General features: G+C 36.4%; 1 protein-coding gene across 7 annotated transcripts in view; it reads right to left on the reverse strand.

The window, feature by feature from the left end:
• Window positions 1–1128: 1128 nt before the first annotated feature.
• Window positions 1129–11369, reverse strand: part of LOC122245874 (rho family-interacting cell polarization regulator 2) — a 107685-nt gene continuing 97444 nt past the window's right edge. For 5 of the 7 annotated variants that reach the window (XM_086546225.1, XM_043003980.2, XM_043003979.2 and 2 more), the window contains 16 exons: window positions 10876–10980; window positions 10509–10668; window positions 9782–9939; window positions 9230–9390; window positions 8231–8357; window positions 7772–7984; window positions 7520–7636; window positions 7098–7298; window positions 6824–6925; window positions 5103–5225; window positions 4651–4797; window positions 4180–4332; window positions 3727–3850; window positions 3267–3438; window positions 2874–3021; window positions 1129–2659 (listed from right to left, as the gene is read on the reverse strand). In XM_086546225.1, coding sequence (XP_086402351.1) covers window positions 2282–2659; window positions 2874–3021; window positions 3267–3438; window positions 3727–3850; window positions 4180–4332; window positions 4651–4797; window positions 5103–5225; window positions 6824–6925; window positions 7098–7298; window positions 7520–7636; window positions 7772–7984; window positions 8231–8357; window positions 9230–9390; window positions 9782–9939; window positions 10509–10668; window positions 10876–10980 — 2589 coding nt within the window. In that variant the 3' untranslated portion in view covers window positions 1129–2281. The remainder of the gene's footprint in view (window positions 2660–2873; window positions 3022–3266; window positions 3439–3726; window positions 3851–4179; window positions 4333–4650; window positions 4798–5102; window positions 5226–6823; window positions 6926–7097; window positions 7299–7519; window positions 7637–7771; window positions 7985–8230; window positions 8358–9229; window positions 9391–9781; window positions 9940–10508; window positions 10669–10875; window positions 10981–11369) is intronic. The other 2 variants (XM_086546224.1, XM_043003982.2) reach the window with 1 other exon arrangement.

Below are 11369 nucleotides of genomic sequence, written 5' to 3' on the forward strand. Positions count from 1 at the left end.
TATAATCTCATTAATCAGGACTTCAGGCAGTGTAGGTAGAACTTGATGGCAATGATTAAGTCCTTAATGACGGATGACAAGACAGTCATGTCATGGCTTGGCTGGTCTTCCCACCGGGTGAATTGAAGGTCTCGTCGTGGTTTTGTCTGGCCATCTTGCCAAGTGATTGGGTGTGTAGCGGCTGGCCATTGCTTCAGCATACTAACAGCCAGTGGTGTTAGGTCTGCACATTTCACATACCCCGGCAAAATGTTGATGAGCAGCCAAAATCATCTCGGTTAATAAGCTAAAAGAAACGTAGGCATGCAATGTGTGTCTAGGTCTTATCATATATTCCTTTCTTCCATTATGTAGCAATGCCTTTCTACAGTAATGGTTTGTTACAGTAACCAGAAATTTGTATCTTTTTATTTTTAAAGCAATGTAAGTGCATACCTATTAGAACCTTTACAAACTTCATTTTTATAGTTTCTGTTGAATATTACATATATATTTAAAGTGATGAATTGTTGATCTGATATTGCATGTAAAGTAGTAGGAGTAGCATTGTTTGGGTTACACTGGATGTTTGATGTTCTTTAGAAATAAGGTCAGCTTTTACACTAACTCAATGGTATTTGCACTGTGTAGAATTACTTACTAAAAGGTTCGTGGTAGATCAGTATGAAAATTCCTGTTTAGAGTTTGTGAGATTGTAATTGAAATTTCATACAAGGGTTGAAGATAGCTAATGTGTTCTTATGAATTAAATGACAATTATATAGTATTAACCTCAAGTCTCTTGAAATATTACTTATAGACCCCAGCATATTTTACCCATATTCTGTGAAGCCCATCTACCTTGTAACTTACAATTTTAAATATATTGGTGAAAGATTCATTACACTTTTGGAAATGAAAAATGTCATGTGTATGTATTTTATCTTTAATATACACATTTTTTATACAACATATATTTAATGCTTGGCATTCCATAGGGTTCATTTTATCTCAAAACTAGCAGAAGTGGTACATACCATCAAGATAGAATGCTACAATATTTAATAAAACTATTGATCTTCAGTTTGGTTTATAACTACTCCCAACTGTTACAGAAGGTTGAGGCCATATTGTCTTTGAAACAAATGCAACTGTCAATCACTTTATTTTACGCATAAAATGACAGTGTATAATATTTTCACACTTATGCTAGGAGAACAATATACAGGGTGAACAATATTTTAACATACAGTATATACAGGAACAACAGGGCTGCAGGTGCTGCAACGTACATTGCTATTGACAACAGTAAGCACAGTCACACATGGGGTGGGTGGAAGTCAGAGTTGTAGTACTCACTGTGGGTGGATTTTTTTCTCTTCATTTCTTCCCTAATCTATTTGAAATACATGTTACAAGCATCATATAACAGTAACATGGAAATTGCAAAGTCCACCAAACAAAGACTTGCAAGCAAATTATTCAAGTTTATGAATTAAAAAAATGCACTTACATATTACAGGACTAGATAAAATTTGCTGGAAATCATAAATCACATATAAAATAAATTTATATGATGTTACAAGTTTATACATGCAGTATGTAAAATGGCATAAGAGTATATGGTGCTTTAAAAAAATTACACCTCAATAACACTAAGAAAGTGTTGTAAAAACATTTCACTGGTTACAGTAAATTATGCATAACTCATTGTACAGTAGCAAGTTCTTAGGCTCACCGAGTTATGCTAGAGAGCAGACATAGCATATTAACACACTCCTCTATTGTCCAAGAACAGCAAAATCAGTGAGTCATTAGCCCTGACATGCATCTATATTATTGGTAAGTTTTTGATAATGTATTAAATATAACATATTTATTTATTTACACATATCACATTTGGGTTTCAAAAATTAATATATATATATATATTTATATTTTTACTCAGATAATAGAGGGTTGAGTGAACAGCTGTTGGCTAAGACCTATTATTGGTATGGTATACATATACAATATCTAGCATTAATCAAATATTTGTTTTAACCAATAATATTACCAATCAGCACTTTATCATGTTTATTCCAGGAAAAAAATAGCTGGAAAAGCAATATAGAGGAACAACATATACATGAAATAGTTGAACTATACATATTTTGACAAAAAAAAAGGAAATATCAATGCTCTTCTTTGTATGTAGCATTTCCAGACACTACCAGTACTGGAAAAGGGTTTGATTTACTAACTCTGCCCACACTAAGCTGCACCACTGTGCTGCACCCACAGAAGTAAAGCACTAACTGCCTTACAGTTTGGTTCTTTCCTTTACTTCAATGCCTTGAAACCCATGTGATGAAAGCTGGACTTGTTGCAAGGCTGTCTGACCCTCTGCACCCAAACTCAGCAGTCCTCGCCTTGCTGCTTCCCTTACTTCCCCGCTGGAATCGTTCTGTTGCAGAAACGACAAAACTTCAATGGGGTTGGGCCACTCTGGGGTTCCTTCTTGACTCGCTGAGGAATGTTTCTTGGTTTTGTTTGAGCTCTTGCTTAACCTCTTTGAATCCGTCTCCTTGTTTTCCGTGTTTAAGGGGACAATCGGTGCTAACACACCCAGCAGGACGCAGGCTGCCTCCCGGTCACTTGTACGGCTGGATTCCAAGAGCAACAGACACAACTCGAGAATCTGAGAAAAGAAAATAACTGATCTGAGTACCCGAACACTCGGATTAAATTTTTTGTCACTCAGTACTCTTTTTCTTTTAAAAAGCTACAACAGAAGATACTTTTCCAAATGACTTCTTAACCCATTGCCGATGGGGCTGTTTTGGCTCCAAATGGTCTAAACGCCATGGTATTTCAAATGTATTAACAGGTTTGATCAATAAGGTTAAACCTACCATGTTCATTAGTTGGTTATCATGAGCTAAACCATTTACAAAATTGGTTGTAACCTGGCGCAGCTCAGATGGTCCTGCCAGCAGGTGACCAATAATCTTGATGTGAAAGGTTGTGGGTTCCTTAATCTGCTGCAGACCAGCTTCCACTCTGAAGGCACAAAAGGCATAGGAAGATCGTACTTATTATCATCACTGACTTCATCTAACTTGGTCTTTAAAATCCTTTCTAAAAGTGAATCTCATCATTATACTTTAAATATTGATACTGATAATCACTCTGAAACACTGGTTACTGATCACTGAAAAAAAAGACCTACTATCCCCATTTCTGGTTACTTGTAATACCTTTATCTTTGTATTAGAACCATTAGAATACAAATTTTGAAGACTCACTTTGCTATGTTTGCAGACAGCAGAAGGTCCGCAGTTGCAAGATTGTGTGCAGTGGCTGGTACAGTGTGCTGAAGAGGCCTATGCAGGTGTTGAAGGAAGTGGCCCACAGTCACTACAGAATTTCCATCATATTCTTCGCTGTCGGTCATCGATCTTACAATGTCTTCCAGTACTGAAAATATGAAGTATGGATGATTTTTAACCCAAGAAAAAAAGAAACACGCACGCACGCATATACACGCACGCACACGCACACACGCACACACACACGCACACACGCACACACGCACACACGCACACACGCACACACACACACACACACACACACACACACACACACATATACACACATACACGTATATACACGTATACTCATGTATACACATGTACACATGTTTACACATACACACAGACACCAACATATACACACATATTCACATATACACATCTATGCACGTACCTCTTCTTGCTAAACCTGGCACTGTGGGGTCCACTAAAGTAGACACGAGCTGCTGTAAGCCATTTACAACAGCTTGTCCTTGGATGCACCAGTCATCTCCTCCAGACACCGAGTCCCACAGAACCTGAATTGATCACATTTGAATTAACTGAAAAATCTCAATCCGTAACATGAATATTTAAAGTCTTGAAATGTTATTTGGTCTTAATTATCAAGAGATGTAAAAGTTTAATCCACCATTTCATGAAACTTACAATTCTGAAACATTGTAAATTGAATTGATCAGTTGAAATACAGTTTATAAATGAAAATGTATATTTACAAATTCAAACTAGGATGTACAATCAAGCATCTGCAGCTTCAACAATATGATGCCTTGCCCAGTATCAATTATATAAATATAATAAGTATTACTGAAGATAACTTTGTCATTTATATACTTAAACTACTGACCTGTACATGTGGAACAGTGATAATATGCTGTGGTTTAAGACTGTCAAAGTTGTGTCTATGAGCTAAAACTCTGGCCACAAGCTGACCCTCGTTCTCCAGGATCTGCAGTGAGTGTCGTTCCTTGCTTCTGAGGGGCCCAAACGATCCAAGATGCTGCCGAGACGGGGGTACAGAATGATGTCTGAGTTTAAGGATTTGAAGTCTTTTGTCAAATCTCAGTGCAAAGATAAACAAGTCTTTTGTCAAATCTTAGTGCAGAGATAAACAAGTTGATTTCACGTAAATTATGATGGCTTTTTTTTCTGTTTTCTATTAGTTGAGGTGGGTAGGCTTGCAGGTATTACAAACATAGCGGAAAAAAAACGAGATTTCACCAATTCCCTACATACCAAATAATAATATTGATAGTATAATCACTACAGATGCTTTATTTCCATTATCAAGCTGGTTTTGAAAAAAAACTGGCCATACCTGTAACAGCTGAAGAGCATGTTTCAGATGAGTGTAGAGGAAAGAATCCAGCTGAGGCGTCCCGGTGACCAGAGGCTGACTTGTGTCCGGAAGAGACGGGCCCGCAAACACAGCCGCTGCTTCTTTTTTCTTCTTTTCCTCGCATGCCTGATTAAAACAAGCCAGACAGGTTTAGCATGGAATATGTATCTTGCAGGAGAACTTCAGTAGGATTTATCAACAGACATTATCAGATGTTTTATCCACTCTATATAATTGGTTTAATTAGGAGAAATCACACACAAACTTTAAGATTAGAAAGCCTTCAAGGAATTTATCACAGTTTAAAACAATCACTGTTGTATTTAGAAACTAGATGAAGTATTAATGGTTGACTGTGGAATAGTTTATCAATTCCAGCCTTAAACTTTCTAAACTCCTAATAACAGTCAGCAAGATGATTTAGCACTTACATCGGGATTATCATCTTCAAAATCATCATCACATTCAGCATTAAGGAAGTCGAAGCATTCTAACGCAGATTCAACTGAAAGGCTAATTTCGGAAGTGTTGCTGTCACGTCGGCTTCGGCAATTCTGAAATTTTAAGATTAAGGTAATTTCTTTTTTGTGTAACCAATCAGAGACTGGTATACACTAAAAGCAAGTGATGTGAAAAGAGTGTATACAAACAGACAACACCTTTGGCAGAAGTGATATTTCGGATTGAAAAAAGGACCTAAAATGCCAAGTCTGGTGTTGATAAAGCACTGTCACTTTAGTTATTCAAGTCCCTGATAATTGATTTAGATTAAGTCTAATATCACTGCTATATTTCTGGATGTATGCTGACTGGTTGGTAAAGTGTAATTTATACCTCCAATATATATAGTTTTTTTTTTACTTCTGTCTACTGAATAATGGTATCTAATTCCGCAAATTGACACTTCGAGAGATTATGGTGGATTAGGCTACCTTATATTCCAAATGATGATGCTATGATGCAGTTACATATTTTTTGCAGTCTTTCATTCACTTTATAACTTTATATATTCTTCCCTAGCTTTCCTTATATTTCAATGAATGCATACCACCTCAAGCATTCTCAATAAATCCATACAAAGCTTCTATTCCATACTCATAAGTTTCTTATTTGCAATAAGGGCCTGTACCACTGATTAAAATCTTATTAACCCCTCCGGGTAGGTTTCACAGGGTCTGATTACTGCTGTAATGCATTCTTCCTCGTTGAAATTACAAGCTATTCACTCCTTCAATTCTCTACACAGGGCATCATACCAAATGCTAATTAGTATTACTTTTCAACTAGATCATATATAGACTCATATATCATAACAGGTCTAGGAAATAATAGAAAACACACACAATATCTTAACCCACACAGGACAGGTGGTACAGCATGTGTACCGCGCATTCAAAAGCCCAGTTGCCGGGCGGCACAGTATTGTGCCAGCCATTCAATTGATTTAGGCCTAATAATTCGAACGCCCCGGCATTTGGACATTCAAGGCTAGAATTCCCCCGTCGGGGATGGGTTAAGATGCCCTGCCCAGACTGAACTTCTTAAAATATGGCCTTTCTCAGAAGAGTTAAACTCCATATCTGCTGTATGTTGAATAACATATATTTGGTATTTATTAACTTGTGCTGTTGACCATGATTACTTTGGAGTTTGTCGAGTTCTTCCATGCCATAATATTCAGAGAGAAAACAGGTTCTCTACTCCAACTCCTATCGCAAGTATCTACCCAAGCTATTGTTTAGAATTTTTAAGCAGCAGGTCCATTCAGTTATAAGAACAAGGTTTACAACACAGAGGATGGTAAAACCTTCAACAATGGATTGCAGGGAATACTTGGGTTCTTGTTCATGGAGAAGATTAGATTTTTTGTCATTCAAGAGTGCTCTCCAGGATCAGAAATTAAACTCTGTTCTGGATTTCCTAACAATGTTAAAGGATAACATGATATAATCATATCAAACAAAAACAGTGTATCATTCTCTTATAAAAACAGGCAAAAAAGCATGAAGGATAGATAACAAGCACTTTATAAATAATTATATGATTCTCAGTGGTCATTCTAGTAGCTTTAACCATGCTATTTTTTCAAATCTTAAGATAAAAAGGCAATGCCTTCAATGCCTTAAAAGAATGATATAATCAACATTCTTACCCTGCACATGTCATCCAGTTCCAGCACAGCCTCCTCCAGAGTATGAAGTTGTGGAAATTGTCCCTGGATGTCTTCTAGGCAAGTCCGCAATCGACTTACAACCTACAAAAACAAAGAAAATGTATACAACACAAACTTGCTAAAGACTGAACAATATATTTTTTTCCTCTAGATTTACTCTCATATGAAAATTATATCATAAATTTTGTTTCAGTGATGTTTCATACAAAATACACACCCAACTATCAGACAGATTCCAATGTTTAAGAAGTACCTTTTTAAGAGTAAGAGGAGGGTTGGCCTCATCCCAGTGCTGCCCATCCCCCCACCTTAGCGACTCAGGTTCTGTGCCGAGCAGATCCAGCTGGTGAGAAAGGGACTGGGACATTGTGGGAGAGAGACCAGCTGAGTATGTGGACATGTGGGAGAAGGATCGAGACATCATATCCATGTTGGAACCCTGGGAGATGCTGAACTGTGGAGGCAGAGAAAGAAGTGGCAAGTTGTTAAGTTGACGAGTCTATTTGTTTGGTGGTTCCTCTCTGTGGATTAACAAGGTCAGCAGTATGAAAATATAAAGGATAAACATAACCCCAATTGTAAATAATAGTTAGTTTCTATTTTGCCTGTATGATAAATGACACAAGATGTATAATCAGAAGACTCCAAGTGCCCCTAAAACTAAGACACACTTACCTGTGAGTATCTTGCCCACTGCTCTACACGACTCTCCTTTTTCCGCACAAGGGTGAAGTTCCCAGTATTGTCGCACTGTGGACTAGCTGAATCTCGGCCATCAAATAGTATAGAATCCTGTAATATTATAAAATAACATATCTTTTATAGGGCCTGCTGAGTATCATCAATTTTCTTTCTCTCTCTTTCTCTCTCTCTCAAAAAAAAAAAAAAAAGAGAGAGTAACAATCTTAAGCCACTTTAATGTGTTACCTGACTATCTGTTCTCCTTGAAAGTCCTTGGTAATCAGAGACGGGACTGTTGCTATCTGTTCTTGTAGACAACGCAGCGTGAGAGGAGAGCAAACCTCGATATTCAGACAGCGGACTTGCACTGTCTGCTGTTGAGCTACGTGCAGACATACTACCAAAACTGCTATCGTGATCACACTCTGGGGACAAACCACTGTCCTTGCCGGAGGGAACCTGTACAAGCAAAGAACATCATCACTCAATGTGGAAATCTAAAAAAAAAAAAATCTACATCAGTAAATAGTAAGTTTAAATTAAATTTAGAGTCAAGATTTCAAATGATAAGATGATTAAACATTAAAACTGGAAAAAAAATATTTGATATTAAGTCAAGATTTCCAACAAAAGTAACCAACTTAAGAATTCAGACTTTAAACAAATATACTGCATCTCTGTCTATTCACTTGACAAATCACTTACACTTCCAGTATGTGGAGGTGAGGAGCTGAGGGTATGCAGGACTGGCGTTCTGCGCTTATTGCCTGGGGAAGTGGCAGACATGCTCGGTGTTCTGACCAAAGTGTCCTCAACAACACCATCAAGTGGGCTGGTAATGAAACGGTATTGCATTAAAAATCATAATACCATCTTCAAATAAAGAGGGTTAAAATAATTACAATATATGAACAGTCTACAAATCTTTGAAAGGAAAATTTTACTCACAATTAACTTAATCTTCAAAGTATGGGATGTTATAACACTAATGATTTGTAAATAAGAATAAGTGTAAGTGGGAAAAAAATAAAAAAATAAAAAATATATATATAAAGCTAAAAAAAAGGTTTTGACAGACTCAAATTTCCTGTATTCTCTTCAACAATATGAAACATTCAGTAGCAATGAGAGATGCAGAATTTGGCTTATAAGAATGAATATATGAACAAACATGAAAAATGTGATGGCACTATAATGACAAAAGATAAATTATCTATATTCATGTAACAAAATATAATGTAAATTACATGTTCACTACAGACTAAATGTTGAAAATTAATTCCTAATTCATATGGCAATAAACATCAGAACTATTGGGTAAATATAACATTGTCCTATTACCTCTAATATCAACTATGGCAAGGGTATAAAGTGCAAAGCATCACAGAAAATCATACTGAAGTTCTTGAAGAACTATTTTTTTTCTTCTCTTGTTATATATATACATATATATTTATCCTCACATCTTATGATCTTCCACATTGTTGATCAAATATAAGCAGAGAAGATTATTTGTTCAATATGCTGTTTCCAACCTCTAAAGGCACAGACCAATTAAAAAAAGTGAGAGAACTGCCAATATTACTCCCATTCTGACCTATCACCAAGCCTTTGTACACTCAAAAGCTCAAGCGAATAGAGGAACTTGGGGGAAAAAAGAAGTCATCAAGTGCTTTTGCCAAGACTTGGATGTCCTGTACTTACTTCCACGTTATAACAATGTTGAGTTTAAGTGAGCCAGAAGGATTAAGGTTGACAGTCATGAGTTGTGGATGTGGTGAGAAGAGGTCTTTCGTCTCACACACCTTGTTGCCTATCACAACCGTCTTACCCAAAACTCGAACTTCAACTGCCTTTATAAGCAACTGGAATAAACAATTAGTGTGAAAACCTCCTTGTTTTTAAGTCGGCCTAATACTGTACATAACCTAAGAGTGAAATAAATATGAACAAGCACACCAAATTCAAAATCAAAAGGAAATGAGAGATGGCTCTGTCTAACCCGTTCTGGGTAATGCTAAACACTTACTCAACTACTGAGAAAATATCATCCAAAAATCTAATATAGTTTTCTAACTGCTACATGTAATAAAGAAGCTGAACCGTAAATGATAACAATGAAATCTTACATATAAATCTAGGAAAAATCAAAATCAAACAATTAAAATTATCATTAACTTTTTAAACAAATCAGTGGTATTGCCCGTTCATTTTCTCATGCATGAATCGCCATTTCCTTCCCAAGATAAAACTCACCATTTCCCCAATGAGTCCCTTGATGACAGTCCTCTGGTTGTCCCACGTCTGAGAGTTGTCCTTGCACACGCGTCCACGAGACTTCCACTTCTGCGTACCATGCTTTAGGGTCACTTCAAACACATCTCCTGGACATAATCGTGCAAAGCCTTGAATACCTGCAAATGTAAACATGGCTGTTAATGGCTCTCTTTTCTAGTTTTCATTTGAATATATATATATATTTTTTTATTATTACTGTTATTACCCTTCCAAGACCTGCCACATCTTAAAAGGTTCAGCTTGGCCTGGGCATCTGAAGATGTTTTTTCATATTATTTTTTGATTTGTGGTATGACATCAGAGTCTAAATATGATATATTAGCAAAGTGATACGAATCTGCATTTGGTTGATCTGTTAGTTTTACAAATAAAAGAATATCTAACTGGTATTTTGAACAAAAAGAAATGCAATGCAAAATTGATAATCCACCCATGTGAAAAATGCACATAGCAGAAGGGACTACAGTAATCCTTTAAAAAGACATTGAATTTAAATTCCATACTTTTTTCTCTCTGACTCACATTCATTGACTAAAAACTAATTGTTTTTTTTTTCTTAAAAGCTCCACACTCATTAAACATGAACAATAACAGTAGAAGGAAGTCCACCAGTGCACAATATCCATAAAACAGATAAGATTAACAGTGCTATTAAACCAAACCTTAATCATAAAAACTATCATACCTTTCATTTCTAATGTTAATGTACCAATCAGCTGTTCAATCTGCACTTCCAGCGCACAAAGCGTTTCTGTACATTCCCTGTACCCTGAACGTACGTTGCTGAGAGCCGATGCTTTTTCCTTCCCTGGCGAGAGGGCATAAGCATATGCCATTGTTCTGACCTGTTGCACAAAGAAGGGTATATGTCAGTAACGAATTCATTATATTTTCAATACTTTAAAGCTTAATTTTTAAATGAGTGAAGCATCAAAATGATATCAATATTAATATAAAAACTACATTACAGTTGGTATACCAAGCACTACAAAACTTTTCTTACATAAATTATCTACGAAAATAGAGAGGAGGAACGGTATCTGGTATCTTACCCCATCACGCAGTTTCTGGTGCAGCGTGTACTGGTCTTGCAGATCTTCCAGTTTACTAAGATGGTACTCTATCCTCTTGAGGTAGCGCTCGGCTGCTTTAATTTGCTGTAATGTTTTAGGAAAGAGTCAGAGGCAATTGGCATTATTTGCTCTGAATTTTTTAATGATGCTACAGTGACAGCTTTACAAATTCTAAACAACAAATCTCTGAGTCAGACTATTTACATAATATCTTAAAGATGAACAAGTCTTCATATACTTGCACATTTGCCAGTAGAAATATATTTCAAAAATAAGTTCTGAAAATTCCATTTCTCCCAGAATTGTTGCAAAGTCTCAGCAACTATTCTTTCCCTCATTCTCTTGGGGCAAAACTAGCGAGGCTTTCATATGTTCAACAGTTCAACAACCTTTAACCTCAACACTGAAACTTTACTACAAGAAAGTCTCTCCATTCCTTGTTCTATTCTAAAGTCCTGGCATCTAGACAATAA

The sequence above is a fragment of the Penaeus japonicus genome, unplaced genomic scaffold, assembly GCF_977035675.1.
Source record: "Penaeus japonicus unplaced genomic scaffold, GWHDUDI00000001_assembly GWHDUDI00000017, whole genome shotgun sequence".
Lineage (NCBI taxonomy): Eukaryota > Metazoa > Arthropoda > Malacostraca > Decapoda > Penaeidae > Penaeus > Penaeus japonicus.